General features: G+C 48.1%; 1 protein-coding gene across 3 annotated transcripts in view; it reads left to right on the top strand.

Moving 5' to 3' along the window:
• The window catches only part of DIXDC1 (DIX domain containing 1), a 100,347-nt gene that overhangs the window by 46,326 nt on the left and 34,225 nt on the right, over positions 1–19,796 (top strand). For all 3 annotated transcript variants that reach the window (XM_069741422.1, XM_069741423.1, XM_069741421.1), the window contains one exon: positions 743–847. In XM_069741422.1, the coding sequence (XP_069597523.1) occupies positions 743–847 (105 nt within the window). The remainder of the gene's footprint in view (positions 1–742; positions 848–19,796) is intronic.

Here is a 19,796-nt window from a genome sequence, read left to right as displayed (position 1 = left end):
TGTGCGGGCGGCAGAGTTATTCCCGCTGGGTATAAATCACGGCTGCAATGACCGATGGTGGCGGTATAAGAACCGTGCACAAAGCGAGGAGGAGTAAAATGCCAATCATCCCAATCATGGGACAGAACAGAGGGAACACGACTCGTGCAAAGGGCGACACGAAATCCACAGAACGCCCCAAACATTGTGAATCAGGCCCACTCGCGAGCATGGATCCCGTTATTTTATCCTCACCGCACACGTGTGTGCTATTGCATCTCATCGGTAAACGGTACTGAACGGCAATACCAGAACCAGCCTGTGGTCAGAGGTGGCACTCTTCTCCAAATCAATCCCATCTTCTTACCGTAGACCTTATCTTTCTTATATAATTTTGGGAAAAACTAAAGGTGACTGTATACCTATCAGCCGAGCGCACATTCTACAAAAATGAATCCCCCATTCACATGCATGCTCTGTTTGACTGAGTGTGCATTGGATCCTAACTGCAGACGCAGAAACTAAAAGGATGGGGGTTGTAGTCCGTCATGCCCGATCCTTCTTTCCAGCACTGTCTGCTGCCAGGAGATATTAGCAGTGGTCAGAACATTACAGCTGGGGGATAACGAATGCAGCGGTGGGGTACACCTCACAGTGCGGCCCCTCTATCAGCAGGCAGCTGGGTCAGGGGGGAGTATATGTAGGTACGGAGCTATTCCCCCATGTGTGAGTCTGGATGTTAACAATGTATAATAATCTACAGGAACAGCAGCGTGGAAGAAGAGATCGGAAACCCGTACTGGAGCGTGCGGGCAATGGTGCAGCAATACGAAGGTCAAGGCAGTCGCTCTCCATCCGAGTCATCGGGGTAAGAGGCGCCATCGTCATCACTGATCTATAGGAGAGGTCCTAAATATCTGACAGAACTGGACCAATGCTGGAGTGGTCACTGTGCACACACGACTGCTCTGCAGTTTTCTGATCTCCCCTAGAAGTGAATGGTGCCCTTTAAAGGGTCATTCCCATCTCAACAAATTATCTCATCAGATGAGCAAAAAAATTAGCAGCACCCCAATCCAGTGGTCACGTCCTCTCTGTGGACGTCCTACAACCTGCGGCAACCCCCGCCGTCTCTTCTGATCAGTCGGCCTCCACCATGCCATGTGTACATTGCATCAGGATGTTGTGGGGGTCTCCGCAGCGCTCCGGTCCTGTGGCCACAGACAACCAGTATGGCCGCTGGATCTACAAATCTTTTTTGCTTAACTCCACTTATCTTTTATCTACAGAACGGGTGAAAACTTGCTGATTACTGGGGCTCACACCCATCTCATGAATTAGGCACTGAAGTACCGTGCTTGAATGGAGTGATGGCCGCACATGTTCCGTCCATTCTTTTGAGACCACCAGTGATCAGCACATTATCATCTATCTTGTGGTTGTTAAAATGGAAATATCCCTTTAAAGGCTATTTCACTTGTGTCGTACTACTACATAATACCGTAACATTGCAAACAGCAGGCTGATGGTGGGTACTACAGACCATATAATAATTCCGCCATAATGATGGCGCCCTGCAATCCTTCTGGCACGTGCAGTCAGATCAGCCACATAAGCGAGCAATCATGTCTACCTATCTTATGCCAAACGCAGCTCTATGGATCACATACACCAGGGGACAAGGGTGGTGTGGCGGAGCAGACGGCGCAGCATCACAGAATTTGAGGATTTGTTATTTGCCCTCACCATAGACTTTTATTGGGAAAAATCAGTCATCTATAAGGCAGGATAAAAATGGGTGACTGGCATCCGAAGGCTCACTAGCCGATCGCAGTCGGCCACCTTTAGGCAATCTCTTTTCATGTGTTCTATGGGGGTAATCAATGCCATGGAGAAGGATCTCCTGCTCGGGTGTCCCCTTCAATAGACAAAAGCACAGCGCAGCTACATTACATGGATGGCCCATTGATGTCACTGGGTGCCAACGCAGGGTAAAAGAAATTCAGCTGGATACTTCCCCAACAACAGGATGAGACCAGATGGAGCAGGTGAGGGGTGCGGACAGCTGCAGAAGGGTAAGGGGTGAGCTCAATGGAGCAGGGCAAGGATATAGCCAGATGGAGACGGTGAGGCAGAATGGTAGGCTAAGGGTAAGGTGAAATAGAGCTCGGCAGAGGCTTGGCCAACTGGAGAAGTTACTCTTCTACCGAGCTCTATTGCACCTCGCCCTTACTCTACTCCATTCTGCCTTACCCTTAGCCTGCTCCATCTGGCCATATCCTTGCAATGCTCCATTGAGCTCACCCCTTACCCTTCTGCAGCTGTGAAGGGTGGGGCCGAATGGATCAGGGTAAGTCCAAATAGATCATGATAGAGGCTTGTCTACCTGAGAATGGTAAGGGGTGAGGCAAGGTTAAGGGTAAGGCTAAATGGGGCAAGGTAGGGGTGAGGAAGAAAGGAGAAGGGTAAGGCCAAATGGGTCAAGGTAGGGGCGAGGAAGGAAGGAGCAGGGTAAGGGTAAGGCCAAATGGGGCAAGGTAGGGGTGAGGAAGGAAGGAGTAGGGTAAGGGTATGGCTAAATGAGGCAAGGTAGGGGCGAGGAAGGAAGGAGCAGGGTAAGGGTAAGGCCAAATGGGGCAAGGTAGGGGCGAGGAAGGAAGGAGCAGGGTAAGGGTAAGGCTAAATGAGGCAAGGTAGGGGTGAGGAAGGAAGGAGTAGGGTAAGGGTATGGCTAAATGAGGCAAGGTAGGGGCGAGGAAGGAAGGAGCAGGGTAAGGGTAAGGCCAAATGGGGCAAGGTAGGGGTGAGGAAGGAAGGAGTAGGGTAAGGGTATGGCTAAATGAGGCAAGGTAGGGGCGACGAAGGAAGGAGCAGGGTAAGGGTAAGGCTAAATGAGGCAAGGTAGGGGTGAGGAAGGAAGGAGCAGGGTAAGGGTAAGGCTAAATGAGGCAAGGTAGGGGTGAGGAAGGAAGGAGTAGGGTAAGGGTATGGCTAAATGAGGCAAGGTAGGGGCGAGGAAGGAAGGAGCAGGGTAAGGGTAAGGCTAAATGAGGCAAGGTAGGGGCGAGGAAGGAGGAGCAGGGTAAGGGTAAGGCTAAATGAGGCAAGGTAGGGGCGAGGAAGGAGGAGCAGGGTAAGGGTAAGGCTAAATGAGGCAAGGTAGGGGCGAGGAAGGAAGGAGAAGGGTAAGGGTAAGGCCAAATGGGGCAAGGTAGGGGTGAGGAAGGAAGGAGCAGGGTAAGGGTAAGGCCAAATGGGGCACGGTAGGGGCGAGGAAGGAAGGAGCAGGGTAAGGGTAAATGAGGCAAAGTAGGGGTGAGGAAGGAAGGAGCAGGGTAAGGCTAAATGAGGCAAGGTAGGGGTGAGGAAGGAAGGAGTAGGGTAAGGGTATGGCTAAATGAGGCAAGGTAGGGGCGAGGAAGGAAGGAGCAGGGTAAGGGTAAGGCCGAATGGGGCAAGGTAGGGGCGAGGAAGGAAGGAGCAGGGTAAGGGTAAGGCTAAATGAGGCAAGGTAGGGGTGAGGAAGGAAGGAGTAGGGTAAGGGTATGGCTAAATGAGGCAAGGTAGGGGCGAGGAAGGAAGGAGCAGGGTAAGGGTAAGGCCAAATGGGGCAGGGTAGGGGCGAGGAAGGAAGGAGCAGGGTAAGGGTAAGGCTAAATGAGGCAAGGTAGGGGTGAGGAAGGAAGGAGTAGGGTAAGGGTATGGCTAAATGAGGCAAGGTAGGGGCGACGAAGGAAGGAGCAGGGTAAGGGTAAGGCCAAATGGGGCAAGGTAGGGGCGAGGAAGGAAGGAGCAGGGTAAGGGTATGGCTAAATGAGGCAAGGTAGGGGTGAGGAAGGAAGGAGTAGGGTAAGGGTAAGGCCAAATGGGGCAAGGTAGGGGTGAGGAAGGAAGGAGCAGGGTAAGGCTAAATGAGGCAAGGTAGGGGCGAGGAAGGAAGAGTAAGGGTAAGGCCAAATGGGGCAAGGTAGGGGCGAGGAAGGAAGGAGCAGGGTAAGGGTAAATGAGGCAAGGTAGGGGCGAGGAAGGAAGGAGCAGGGTAAGGGTATGGCTAAATGAGGCAAGGTAGGGGTGAGGAAGGAAGGAGCAGGTTAAGGGTAAGGCTAAATGAGGCAAGGTAGGGGCGAGGAAGGAGGAGCAGGGTAAGGGTAAGGCTAAATGAGGCAAGGTAGGGGCGAGGAAGGAGGAGCAGGGTAAGGGTAAGGCTAAATGAGGCAAGGTAGGGGCGAGGAAGGAAGGAGAAGGGTAAGGGTAAGGCCAAATGGGGCAAGGTAGGGGTGAGGAAGGAAGGAGCAGGGTAAGGGTAAATGAGGCAAAGTAGGGGTGAGGAAGGAAGGAGCAGGGTAAGGGTAAATGAGGCAAAGTAGGGGTGAGGAAGGAAGGAGCAGGGTAAGGGTAAGGCTAAATGAGGCAAGGTAGGGGTGAGGAAGGAAGGAGCAGGGTAAGGGTAAGGCTAAATGAGGCAAGGTAGGGGTGAGGAAGGAAGGAGCAGGGTAAGGGTATGGCTAAATGAGGCAAGGTACGGGTGAAGAATCAGCTGTGACATCACCTTTTATGATTGGTGGATCCTGTATTATCAGCTAGGTATAGATATGATATCAGTCACTGTAATCCTGCCTCTGCTGATAAGGAAACTGCTGAAAATTTTTCCTGAAAGGACAGAAAGTGTGAAAAGCCCCAGTGACCAGTGTGAAAATAGCAAGAGTACTAATTAATTTTTTTTTTACATAAAGATCACGATATGAAAAAATCCCACTGCTAACATTTTTGTAAAAATACAAAAAGCACAAAAACCTGCTATAAACAATTGGTCATTTTCTGTTGATACAAGATGATTTCATAATCACGATTATCGCATCATAAGTCACTGTAAAGGCCGATGTGACTCTTTGATGTGATGTTTAGGATTCTCTTCTGCACTTTCCGCAGTAATTTTAGATATATTTCCCAGAACAGCACAAAGTCCCATGACGAGGAAAAGGGCTGTGTGAACGGTCGTCAGGGTTATGTGTAATCAGTCCTGTACCACGAACCCGAAAAAGAGACTGATCACAGAACAGAACTGAAATCTAACAAGGCATATCACTAGATCAAATGTTCAATAGATGTATGAAATATCTAGTCTGTAGTATCTGTGTCCGATAATCCAGGAAATCTGATAATCCATCATCTATCTATTATCTACTGTATATGTTACCTATCATCTATCTGTTATCTATTAATCTATTATCTATCCATCTATCTATCTATCCATCTATCTATCTATCTATCTATCTATTATCTATCTATTATCTATCTATTATCTATCTATCTATTATCTATCTATCTATCTATCTATTATCTATCTATTATCTATCTATCTATCTATCTATCTATCTATCTATCTATCATCTATCTATTATCTATCTATCCATCTATCTATCTATTATCTATGTATCTATTATCCATCTATTATCCATCTATTATCTATCTATTATCTATCTATTATCTATCTATTATCTATCCATCCATCCATCCATTATCCATCTATTATCTATGTATCTATTATCTATCTGTCTATCTATTATCTATCTATTATCTATCATCTATCTATGTATCTATCCATCCATCCATCCATCTATCCATCTATTATCTATCTATCTATCTATCTATCTATCTATCTATCTATCTATCTATCTATCATCTATCTATTATCTATCTATTATCTATCTATTATCTATCTATTATCTATCATCTATCTATTATCTATCCATCTATCTATCCATCTATCTATTATCTATGTATCTATTATCTATCTATTATCCATCTATTATCTATCTATCTATTATCTATCTATTATCTATCCATCCATCCATCCATTATCCATCTATTATCTATCTATCTATGTATCTATTATCTATCTGTCTATCTATTATCTATCTATTATCTATCATCTATCTATGTATCTATCCATCCATCCATCCATCTATCTATTATCTATCTATCTATTTATCTATCTATCTATCTATCATCTATCTATCATCTATCTATTATCTATCTATATCTATCTCTATCTATCTATCTATTATCTATCTATTATGTCTATCTATCTATCATCTATCTATTATCTATCTATTATCTATCTATTATCTATCTATATCTATCTATCTATTATCTATCTATTATATCTATCTATCTATTATCTATCATCTATCTATTATCTATCTATATCTATCTATCTATTATCTATCTATTATATCTATCTATCTATCTATCATCTATCTATTATCTATCTATATCTATCTATCTATCTATCTATCTATCATCTATCTATCTATCATCTATCTATTATCTATCTATCTATTTATTATCTATCATCTATCTATCTATTATCTATCTATCTATATCTATCTATCTATTATCTATCTATTATCTATCTTCTATCTATCATCTATCTATCTATCTATTATCTATCTATCTATCTATCTATATCTATCTATTATCTATCTATCTATATCTATCTATCTATTATCTATCTATTATCTATCTATTATATCTATCTATCTATCTATCTATCTATCTATTTACCATCCGTCATTGCGCCTTGGTCTCTATAAGTTTGGGGTCACGGATCAGACACTTTCCTGTATTTTCTGTTCCTCCATCCTGGTCCTGTGAATATTAATAATTCAGGTAGGAGCAGGCTGGTGATGCACGGCGTCCCCGGGTACCCGCCGTCCCTTCCTCCGCCTCTTGGACGTCCCCTCCCCCTCCTCCGGAGCCTGTGTTCGTCTTCTGTGATGCTGGGTGGGATGCCTCTCCTGCACGGCTCCGGGTGACAGGACGAGGGGAAGAAGCAGGAGAAGGATCAGTGAATGGCTGCGGGGACGGCTGCATTGTAGCGGTGCTAAGACGATGCCGTCGGTGTGCGCCCCCTCGGCTGCGGTGAGCTCCGTCCCTGCCCGCACCTAGAAGGCTGCCACACAGGGAAAACAAGCTGCAGGGTGGGATGGAGCGGGGGGCTTGCAATGGAGACCGCCCAGGAAGGTCTGATGTGCCGGAGACCAGGGACGAATCAGCCGCCAAAGTGCAGATGATGGAGGGATCGCAGCAGCGCCGGGCTCGGTAAACAGGTAGCAGCATCTGGAGGGGACGCGGCTGGTAAACTACGCACGGCGGCTGCACAGACTTCATGATGCCAAAGGCGTGAATCCGAACCATGGGAGGCAAGCTGGTGAAATGGTGAGGAGGATGTCACCCGCTTCATGCTGCACCTTCCCCACATATACATATGTTGTCGTACCGCCATTATTAATGATCAAAGGCGGCATTAGGTGTGTGGCACCATGGACGTGTACACGTCTGCCCCCCCCCCCCCCGCAGGACCACCTTCTGGCGTCACACCGTTGTCTCGGCAACCAGGCCACCCTGTTTGATGCTGCATCTGCCGCCACCAGTTGCAAATGTCGTCCGGGGGATGAGACCAATAGATGGTGACAGCGTCAAATGCAAGTAAGAGCCGGGCAGAATTGCAGCCGGGTTTTCTGCGCTCTTCACGCCGTGGTCACAATGTGGCTTTCGGGCATTACCGCCCTGCACATTCTGAAGTTTAGGCAGAGCTTGTGCAGATACCCGCGGGCGTGCTGGTCTCCTGTGCTGGATGTAGAACATTCGGTTTGTTTCTCATGGATTAATGTAATTTATATAATCTTCTATATTCACAAGCTGCTTCTTTGTAGGGCGCCACCCGGCATGAGATGCTTGTGCCATGTGATGACTGGCACAAGGGTGTCAGGCGGTAGGACAGACGCAGTTACCGTTACCTAGAAGGTTTTCATCAAGATGACAACTTTCATTTATCCATAGGATAGGTGATAACTTACTGATCACCGGGACCCCCGCTGAACCCGAGGGTGGGCGTCTGCAGTTCACCATCCGAGCAGAGCGTCAGTTGGTTATGTACCACCCCGCTGTGTTCAGACGGGGCGCTGCAGATGTCCCTGCCCCAGATCTTCGGGAACTTAAGGATAGGTACTAACTAACTTATCACGGGGGACATCCACCACTGGGACCCCCGCTGAACCCGAGGGTGGGCGTCTGCAGTTCACCATCCGAGCAGAGCGTCAGTTGGTTATGTACCACACCGCTGTGTTCAGATGGGGCGCTGCAGATGTCCCTGCCCCAGATCTTCGGGAACTTAAGGATAGGTACTAACTAACTTATCACGGGGGATTTCCACCACTGGGACCCCCACCGAAGCCAAGGGTGGGCGTCTGCAGTTCACCATCCGAGCAGAGCGTCAGTTGGTTATGTGCCACACCGCTGTGTTCAGACGGGGCGCTGCAGATGTCCCTGCCCCAGATCTTCAGGAACTTAAGGATAGGTACTAACTAACTTATCACGGGGGACGTCCACCACTGGGACCCCCGCTGAACCCGAGGGTGGGCGTCTGCAGTTCACCATCCGAGCAGAGCGTCAGTTGGTTATGTGCCACACCGCTGTGTTCAGACGGGGCGCTGCAGATGTCCCTGCCCCAGATCTTCAGGAACTTAAGGATAGGTACTAACTAACTTATCACGGGGGACGTCCACCACTGGGACCCCCGCTGAACCCGAGGGTGGGCGTCTGCAGTTCACCATCCGAGCAGAGCGTCAGTTGGTTATGTGCCACACCGCTGTGTTCAGACGGGGCGCTGCAGATGTCCCTGCCCCAGATCTTCAGGAACTTAAGGATAGGTACTAACTAACTTATCACGGGGGACGTCCACCACTGGGACCCCCGCTGAACCTGAGGGTGGGCGTCTGCAGTTCACCATCCGAGCAGAGCGTCAGTTGGTTATGTGCCACACCGCTGTGTTCAGACGGGGCGCTGCAGATGTCCCTGCCCCGGATCTTCAGGAACTTAAGGATAGGTACTAACTTATCACAGGGGACGTCCACCACTGGGACCCCCACTGAAGCCAAGGGTGGGAGTCTGCATTTCATCACCTGAACAGAGCGGCGGTCGAGGATATGCATTCCAGCTGTACATGATCCGGAGCGGTCGGGTCCCAGTGGTGGAAGTTTCTCCAGCAACGAGAAAATGATAACTTGCCATCTTGGGACTTTTGGGTCAGTTTCCATTGACTTCTAAGGGGCACATCTGATGTTGTGTTGAATAGTCAGTGTCCCCCCTCTGCAGTGGCGGGGGCCATGTTTCGGACACATAGACCCGACAGTAACATTTGGGGATCATTAGGCGACCACCGCCCAGTTCTCGGTACAGATGCACCCACCCTCCCCTTCCAGCCAGTTTTCTTAGGACCTCCCATACATTTGCACATAGACACATACAGCATAAACAACGCCCGACAGAAGAACACAATTTTCTTTTTAAGTTGCTCATCTGGAGATATCCCGAGCCCGAGGATGAGTAGGGAAGGACACGTCGGTGGATATGTCAGCGTTCTGGCTGTATTTGAGGTGCAGGATGTGCCTCGCTGTAATTGATGACTTCGCCAAGGCACAGATGGTACGTGGATTTTTTTTTTACAGCTCTCTCATCTGTGCCTAATTGGCCATATCCTTAAATCCTGCCCTGCCTAATGCCATTATAAGGCCCTGATGCCCTAAGAGGCATGTTGATTAATTAGATATGAAGTCATAAGGACAGTTGAGTAATATCAGATTGGAGGGGGTCACGCACCCAGCCCCCCACCAGTCCGCTCCGGCGGTGGCTGGATATACACATTCTATGGAGTAGGAACACCGTTATCATTTTTCAGATTTTGAGCTTTTTTTATTACCTCCATTTTGGCATATTTGGGGCAGTATAACTTGCTAACCTTACACTTTTAGCTCCATGTTTGACCCCGGCCATACACTTATTACTCAGTTTATCAGCTGTAATAAGAAATTAGTGTTAATTACCATTCCTCTTCCCTGCTGGTCTACTGGGCCCAGGAGTGACGACGTCCCACCCATTCCTCCTCCTGACCACTGATGGGCTGCAGGCTCCGGTGACTGACACCATATCATCCACCTGGAGGTCATGGCATCCCATCCATCAGTCACCCCATCCTGCTGGCAATCAGTGGCCTCAGTGGACAGGGCGTCATCAGAAAAAGGTTGTGGAAGACCCCTTGGTCTTGGTGAGGGTTTTTTATTGGGTGCGGAGCACGTTGGGTGCACGGGCTGCAGATAGTTGTACCACAGCAAGCCACATAACAAACATGGCATAAAGCAGAGCGGTGCGAGGGTAATACAGGTCATGTCTCCATGGTCCCTCAACCCCACTGGGCCGTCATCTGCATTCTCTCATCAGCTGCCGTCATTCATTATAGGTTCTTCTTACATTTCGAGCTTTGTTCTCCTTTTCACTGGCGGCTCATGACAGACGTACAATATGGCTCCTCCACCTAAATCCAGAGGGGAGCCGATTGCGCCTCAGGCCCTAGCCCCCCATATCCAGAGGTCACCTGTGGCCCCTTATTTAGTGTGATCACTTTGTATTTCTGGGCGCTATATATCATCAGACGCTCGCTCTATGTCCTCCTATATGGCGGTGCATTTACGTGGGTGTTTTTTTTTGGCTGCGGTTTTTAGCTTGTAGGCTTTTAGGGCGACGATCCCCCAAACATCTGTGCACATTATCAGCACGCGCCATGTCCGCAGCGCTCATTATAACGGTACTGATATGAATTTATTTCCACCCAGTCCCTCACGGTGAACCCCTCACCTTACACATGGCAGTCACCCCGCCGTCACTGTGCTCTTAGGGTGACATCATCCTCCATTAGCACAGGTTATAGATTTTATCACCCCGGTGATCGCTGTCTTGTACGAAGCACTAGGCAATGGGAGCAAGAAGATGCGTGTGCACAACCAAGTCTGCAACCGGCTCGCTGCAGATTATTCTCAGATAGGTCCGATACTAAGGCCTTCTGCGTCCCGCCTCAGATCCATGGTACACAGCTACATAGTACTATAGGGCCCAGCATTGCCCATGTGCAGCTCTAATATAACTTGTGAAACGCGTCGACCCATGAATTAGTACAGAGCTGTCGTCCCTGCATGCAGGGGGTCTACAGAAACCATAAAGGGGCACAGCGGGCCTACGTCTGCTGAACTGACAGATCTCCTCGGCGCCAATGAAACCTCCCAAAATTTCCTAAAAAGCAACAATTTTTATTTGCATGATGCCGGGATGCTTCATTGGATGATGGAGCCCTTAAGTCCAAACGCACATTCAGGCAGCGTGGAGAGGGCTTGGCGTGAAAACGGCCTCATGGCCATCAGGAAAAGTGGACACCTCCCACAACGGCTGCACTAAAATTTGGCACATCTGTGTACACCCCTGCACAGGCTCCATAATATCAGCTAGCAGCCTGTGGCTATTGATGGCCTCGTAGGGCCAAGGCTGGAAAACTGGTTGAGCTGCTAATCTCCGAGTCCCGGCCAGTACCCTCCGAGAACCCAGTGATTACGGAAAGTTTCTTGTGCCCCAATTCCTTATGGAAAAATGTAGCTGGGTGTGGAGGGGGGTGGCAGAAAATGGCATGGCGGTGAAAAGAGGGCTGGGTGACGTAAACAAATTTCTGATGTAAAATGTTTCACTGGCAAATTTGATATCCTTTGCTAATCAATGCTATTTTGTATGATATTACAATAAAAAAAAGCAAAATCTATAAAATATAATCTTGGTGTGGCAGTAAGACTGCTGTCTTCAGCAGGAGCCTCCCCTCACTGCACTGCAGCAGGAGCCTCCCCCCACTGCTCTGTCTGCAGCAGGAGCCTCCCCCCACTGCTCTGTCTGCAGCAGGAGCCTCCCCCCACTGCTCTGTCTGCAGCAGGGGGCCTCCCCACACTGCTCTGCCTGCAGCAGGAGCCTCCCCACACTGCCCTGTCTGCAGCAGGGGGCCTCCCCACACTGCTCTGTTTGCAGCAGGAGCCCCCCCCCATTGCTCTGTCTGCAGCAGGAGCCTCCCCCCACTGCTCTGTCTGCAGCAGGAGCCTCCCCCCACTGCTCTGTCTGTAGCAGGAGCCTCCCCCCACTGCTCTGTCTGCAGCAGGGGGCCTCCCCACACTGCTCTGCCTGCAGCAGGAGCCTCCCCCCACTGCCCTGTCTGCAGCAGAGGGCCTCCCCACACTGCTCTGTTTGCAGCAGGAGCCCCCCCCCCACTACTCTGTCTGCAGCAGGAGCCTCCCCCCACTGCTCTGTCTGCAGCAGGAGCCTCCCCCCACTGCTCTGTCTGCAGCAGGAGCCTCCCCCCACTGCTCTGCAGCAGGAGCCTCCCCCCCTGCTGTCTGCAGCAGGGGGCCTCCCCACACTACTCTGTTTGCAGCAGGAGCCCCCCCCCCCCCCACTACTCTGTCTGCAGCAGGAGCCTCCACCCACTGCTCTGTCTGCAGCAGGAGCCTCCCCCCACTGCTCTGTCTGCAGCAGGAGCCTCCCCCCACTGCTCTGTCTGCAGCAGGAGCCTCCCCCCACTGCTCTGTCTGCAGCAGAAGCCTCCCCCCACTGCTCTGTCTGCAGCAGGAGCCTGCCCCCACTGCTCTGTCTGCAGCAGGAGCCTCCCCCCACTGCTCTGTCTGCAATATTTATCAGCATATAACATGTTTTATACACAGTAATATAAACATCCCATAGCATAGACATTACAGTAATATTTCCTACATGGGTCCCCGCGTCCCATATATTTCACTAATAAGACTTGTGGTAGGCAGGGTGTGATGGTGAAGGATCGGTGATTTCTCGGAGGACGTATAAAAAGCAAATATATTTTAGGTCATAAAATCCTCAGTAGTCTCTTGATAATTCAGGAAAGCCAGAATATCGGCTGCACGTCCGCCCTTTGATGTTCATCAGAAGAGGAAACTCCTTCCGGAAACGCGTCTGTCATTCCTGTGATTAATTCATACTGACAAGACTAATTATACTCCATAAATAAGGCCGAAGGCAGAGACATCCTCGGATTACAGCGTCCTAGAAGGAAAGTGGAAAATTGTGACTGTTAGGAAGAGTTTCTCTGTGGCAAGTCCCAGACATAGAGGTCGTTTTCGTTGACACTAAAGAACCCGTAATGTGCCCGGTGGGTATGCTGCCTCCTGGATCCCTGCAAATCAGATACTGCCCAGGATCTATACACACCTCCTGTACAATGACTGATAACACCTCTATATACAGTAGATAACACAGGATCCACCATTCACAATAAGTGATGTCACATCTCACCTCCTCCTCCTGTACAATGACTGATAACACCTCTATATACAGTAGATAACACAGGATCCACCATTCACAATAAGTGATGTCACATCTCACCTCCTCCTCCTGTACAATGACTGATAACACCTCTATATACAGTAGATAACACAGGATCCACCATTCACAATAGGTGATGTCACAGCTCACCTCCTCCTCCTCCTATACAATGACTGATAACACCTCTGTATACAGTAGATAACATAGGATCCACCATTCACAATAGATGATGTCACAGCTCACCTCCTCCTCCTGTACAATGACTGATAACGCCTCTATATACAGTAGATAACACAGGATCCACCATTCACAATAGGTGATGTCACAGCTCACCTCCTCCTCCTCCTATACAATGACTGATAACACCTCTGTATACAGTAGATAACATAGGATCCACCATTCACAATAGATGATGTCACAGCTCACCTCCTCCTCCTGTACAATGACTGATAACGCCTCTATATACAGTAGATAACACAGGATCCACCATTCACAATAGGTGATGTCACAGCTCACCTCCTCCTGTACAATGACTGATAACGCCTCTATATACAGTAGATAACACAGGATCCACCATTCACAATATGTGATGTCACAGCTCACCTCCTCCTGTACAATGACTGATAACTCCTCTATATACAGTATATAACACAGGAACCACCATTCACAATAGGTGATGTCACAGCTCACCTCCTCCTCCTGTACAATGACTGATAACACCTCTATATACAGTAGATAACACAGGATCCACCATTCACTATAGGTGAGGTCACAGCTCACCTCCTCCTTCTGTACAAGGACCTTTGCCCAGATTACAGCATGCTCAGATAACACTTCTCTACAAACAGTAGGGTCTGAGTCGGTCAGTTTGTCCAAGAGGATGTAGGAGTTGGGTATTAGGACTAGTGGCCAGTGTGAGAATTGCAAGAAGTTAGATTTTCACTTAAAAAGATTGATTGGAAAGTTAAAAAAAGTTATTACATGTATAACAAATCCATAAACCACAAACACACTGACTTAATAATAGGTTGCTTTCCGACCACACATTCTCTTTAATGAAATTTCATGTGATACGGAAGTTTTTCTCACAGATTCTTGTGTATTTTTGAAGGAAAAACGAATGGCGTGATCTGGCGGCACATGCAGAATGTCAGGCCTGCGGAAGTGTAGCATGCAGCTGCAGTGACGGTGTTGTCTGCTTACACAGTGATTTCAGCTCCTGCTGAGTTTGATTAATACCGCAGCTCTGGAGTTTTCTGTCGTGTCGTATTGATCTTATTAGTTTTGATCAGGATTTATACATATCGCCCACGACCTCCATTTCTGTCTCGGTCCCTGCAATTTGTTACTGCAGATCGCTGGTCTAATAAATGAGATGAATTATTAAGGCCGGGCTCGCACCATTTAGTGGGAAGACGTCGCATGTGAAGAATTCTCCCGAGGATTTGTTTTCTGGCTTTGTCTGAACTCATGTAAAATCCCATACATAATATATAAGTGCTATACGGCGTCTGATGAAGATATAAAGGAGACGTGTACAGTATGCGTCAGCGTGTGACAAGTAGATGGCGGCACAGCAGGGAGGAGGTGCACTGATTTGGTTACAGAACTAAAGGAAAGGGGGTTAATAGGAAAAAAAAACATTCTATAAGGAATTTATGCCTAAACAGCCGGTCACCTGCTAGATGGCTGTTGGTCCCACCGTTGCCATCACGGGATACTTGTGTCCCCCGCTCTTCCCTGGTTCTCCCCTCTCACTGCAGTCTGGAGGAGATGAATGGCTCTACACTCACCTGTATGGCACTGAGGATACCCCAGGATAGCCATATCATGCATGACTCTCATATTTTTCTTTGAAGCCGCACATCACCTCCTGTGCCTCCACCTCAAAACATTTCTCCAATGCTCAACCTAGAGTCAACAAAAATGCTAATGCATGTCCTCATCATCTCCTCCTGAGACTACTAGAACATCCTCCTGCCTCCTCCAATCTATCTTCAATTCTATTGCCTGGGTAAATTACTCCTCCGCCTTTTCCTCTGTACCATCGCCCTCTCCTCTCCATACATCTCTGTCCTAATCTCCTAATACCTCCCCACATCTAATCTCCAGTCCATAACCTGTCCCCTCCATACATCTCTGTCCTAATCTCCTGATACCTCCCCACATGTAATCTCCAGTCCATAATCTGTCCTCTCCATACATCTGTCCTAATCTCCTGATACCTCCCCACATGTAATCTCCAGTCCATAACCTGTCCTCTCCATACATCTCTGTCCTAATCTCCTGATACCTCCCCACATGTAATCTCCAGTCCATAACCTGTCCTCTGCGTACATCTCTGTCCTAATCTCCTGATATCTCCCCACATGTAATCTCCAGTATATAATCTGTCCTCTCCATACATCTCTGTCCTAATCTCCTGATACCTCCCCACATGTAACCTCCAGTCCATAACCTGTCCTCTCCATACATCTCTGTCCTAAACTCCTGATATCTCCCCACATGTAATCTCCAGTCCATAACCTGTCCTCTGCGTACATCTCTGTCCTAATCCCCTGATATCTCCCCACATGTAATCTCCAGTCCATAACCTGCCCTCTGCATACATCTCTGTCCTAATCTCCTGATACCTCCCCACATGTAATCTCCAGTCCATAACCTGTCCTCTCCATACATCTCTGTCCTAATCTCCTGATATCTCCCCACATGTATTCTCCAGTCCATAACCTGTCCTCTGCGTACATCTCTGTCCTAATCTCCTGATACCTCCCCACATGTAATCTCCAGTCCATAACCTGCCCTCTGCATACATCTCTGTCCTAATCTCCTGATATCTCCCCACATGTAATCTCCAGTCCATAACCTGTCCTCTCCATACATCTCTGTCCTAATCTCCTGATACCTCCCCACATGTAATCTCCAGTCCATAACCTGTCCTCTCCATACATCTCTGTCCTAATCTCCTGATACCTCCCACATGTAATCTCCAGTCCATAACCTGTCCTCTCCATACATCTCTGTCCTAATCTCCTGATACCTCCCCACATGTAATCTCTAGTCCATAACCTGTCCTCTCCATACATCTCTGTCCTAATCTCCTGATACCTCCCCACATGTAATCTCCAGTCCATAACCTGTCCTCTCCATACATCTCTGTCCTAATCTCCTGATACCTCCCCACATGTAATCTCCAGTCCATAACCTGTCCTCTCCATACATCCCTGTCCTAACCTCCTGATACCTCCCCACATGTAATCTCCAGTCCATAACCTGTCCTCTCCATACATCTCTGTCCTAATCTCCTGATACCTCCCACATGTAATCTCCAGTCCATAACCTGTCCTCTCCATACATCTCTGTCCTATCCATACATCTCTGTCCTAATCTCCCGATACCTCCCCACATGTAATCTCTAGTCCATAACCTGTCCTCTCCATACATCTCTGTCCTAATCTCCTGATACCTCCCCACATGTAATCTCCAGTCCATAACCTGTCCTCTCCATACATCTGTCCTAATCTCCTGATACCTCCCCACATGTAATCTCCAGTCCATAACCTGTCCTCTCCATACATCCCTGTCCTAACCTCCTGATACCTCCCCACATGTAATCTCCAGTCCATAACCTGTCCTCTCCATACATCTCTGTCCTAATCTCCTGATACCTCCCACATGTAATCTCCAGTCCATAACCTGTCCTCTCCATACATCTCTGTCCTAATCTCCTGATACCTCCCCACATGTAATCTCTAGTCCATAACCTGTCCTCTCCATACATCTCTGTCCTAATCTCCTGATACCTCCCCACATGTAATCTCCAGTCCATAACCTGTCCTCTCCATACATCTCTGTCCTAATCTCCTGATACCTCCCCACATGTAATCTCCAGTCCATAACCTGTCCTCTCCATACATCCCTGTCCTAACCTCCTGATACCTCCCCACATGTAATCTCCAGTCCATAACCTGTCCTCTCCATACATCTCTGTCCTAATCTCCTGATACCTCCCACATGTAATCTCCAGTCCATAACCTGTCCTCTCCATACATCTCTGTCCTAATCTCCTGATACCTCCCCACATGTAATCTCTAGTCCATAACCTGTCCTCTCCATACATCTCTGTCCTAATCTCCTGATACCTCCCCACATGTAATCTCCAGTCCATAACCTGTCCTCTCCATACATCTCTGTCCTAATCTCCTGATACCTCCCCACATGTAATCTCCAGTCCATAACCTGTCCTCTCCATACATCCCTGTCCTAACCTCCTGATACCTCCCCACATGTAATCTCCAGTCCATAACCTGTCCTCTCCATACATCTCTGTTCTAATCTCCTGATATCTCCCCACATGTAATCTCTAGTCCATAACCTGTCCTCTCCATACATCTCTGTCCTAATCTCCTGATACCTCCCCACATGTAATCTCCAGTCCATAACCTGTCCTCTCCATACATCTCTGTCCTAATCTCCTGATACGTCCCACATGTAATCTCCAGTCCATAACCTGTCCTCTCCATACATCTCTGTCCTAATCTCCTGATACCTCCCCACATGTAATCTCTAGTCCATAACCTGTCCTCTCCATATATCTCTGTCCTAATCTCCTGATACCTCCCCACATGTAATCTCCAGTCCATAACCTGTCCTCTCCATACATCTCTGTCCTAATCTCCTGATACCTCCCCACATGTAATCTCCAGTCCATAACCTGTCCTCTCCATACATCCCTGTCCTAACCTCCTGATACCTCCCCACATGTAATCTCCAGTCCATAACCTGTCCTCTCCATACATCTCTGTCCTAATCTCCTGATACCTCCCCACATGTAATCTCTAGTCCATAACCTGTCCTCTCCATACATCTCTGTCCTAATCTCCTGATACCTCCCCACATGTAATCTCCAGTCCATAACCTGTCCTCTCCATACATCTCTGTCCTAATCTCCTGATACCTCCCCACATGTAATCTCCAGTCCATAACCTGTCCTCTCCATACATTTCTGTCCTAACCTCCTGATACCTCCCCACATGTAATCTCCAGTCCATAACCTGTCCTCTCCATACATCTCTGTCCTAATCTCCTGATACCTCCCCACATGTAATCTCCAGTCCATAACCTGTCCTCTCCATACATCTCTGTCCTAATCTCCTGATACCTCCCACATGTAATCTCCAGTCCATAACCTGTCCTCTCCATACATCTCTGTCCTAATCTCCTGATACCTCCCCACATGTAATCTCCAGTCCATAACCTGTCCTCTCCATACATCTCTGTCCTAATCTCCTGATACCTCCCCACATGTAATCTCCAGTCCATAACCTGTCCTCTCCATACATCTCTGCCCTAAGCTCCTGATACCTCCCCACATGTAATCTCTAGTCCATAACCTGTCCTCTCCATACATCTCTGTCCTAATCTCCTGATATCTCCCCACATGTAATCTCTAGTCCATAACCTGTCCTCTCCATACATCTCTGTCCTAATCTCCTGATACCTCCCCACATGTAATCTCCAGTCCATAACCTGTCCTCTCCATACAGCTCTGCCCTAATCTCCTGATACCTCTCCACATGTAATCTCTAGTCCATAACCTGTCCTCTCCATACAGCTCTGCCCTAATCTCCTGATACCTCTCCACATGTAATCTCTAGTCCATAACCTGTCCTCTCCATACATCTCTGCCCCAATCTCCTGATACGTCCCACATGTAATCTCCAGTCCATAACCTGTCCTCTCCATACATCTCTGTCCTAAACTCCTGATATTTCCCCATATGTAATCTCCAGTCCATAACCTGTCCTCTCCATACATCTCTGTCCTAAACTCCTGATATTTCCCCATATGTAATCTCCAGTCCATAACCTGCCCTCTGCATACATCTCTGTCCTAATCTCCTGATATCTCCCCACATGTAATCTCCAGTCCATAACCTGTCCTCTCCATACATCTCTGCCATAATCTCCTGATACCTCTCCACATGTAATCTCTAGTCCATAACCTGTCCTCTCCATACATCTCTGTCCTAATCTCCTGATACCTCCCACATGTAATCTCCAGTCCATAACCTGTCCTCTCCATACATCTCTGTCCTAATCTCCTGATACCTCCCACATGTAATCTCCAGTCCATAACCTGTCCTCTCCATACATCTCTGTCCTAATCTCCTGATACCTCCCCACATGTAATCTCCAGTCCATAACCTGTCCTCTCCATACATCTCTGTCCTAATCTCCTGATACCTCCCCACATGTAATCTCCAGTCCATAACCTGTCCTCTCCATACATCTCTGCCCTAAGCTCCTGATACCTCCCCACATGTAATCTCTAGTCCATAACCTGTCCTCGCCATACATCTCTGTCCTAATCTCCTGATATCTCCCCACATGTAATCTCTAGTCCATAACCTGTCCTCTCCATACATCTCTGTCCTAATCTCCTGATACCTCCCCACATGTAATCTCCAGTCCATAACCTGTCCTCTCCATACAGCTCTGCCCTAATCTCCTGATACCTCTCCACATGTAATCTCTAGTCCATAACCTGCCCTCTCCATACATCTCTGCCCCAATCTCCTGATACGTCCCACATGT

This window comes from Ranitomeya imitator, chromosome 10 (genome assembly GCF_032444005.1).
Source record: "Ranitomeya imitator isolate aRanImi1 chromosome 10, aRanImi1.pri, whole genome shotgun sequence".
Lineage (NCBI taxonomy): Eukaryota > Metazoa > Chordata > Amphibia > Anura > Dendrobatidae > Ranitomeya > Ranitomeya imitator.
This window is presented reverse-complemented; position numbering and strand designations above follow the sequence as displayed.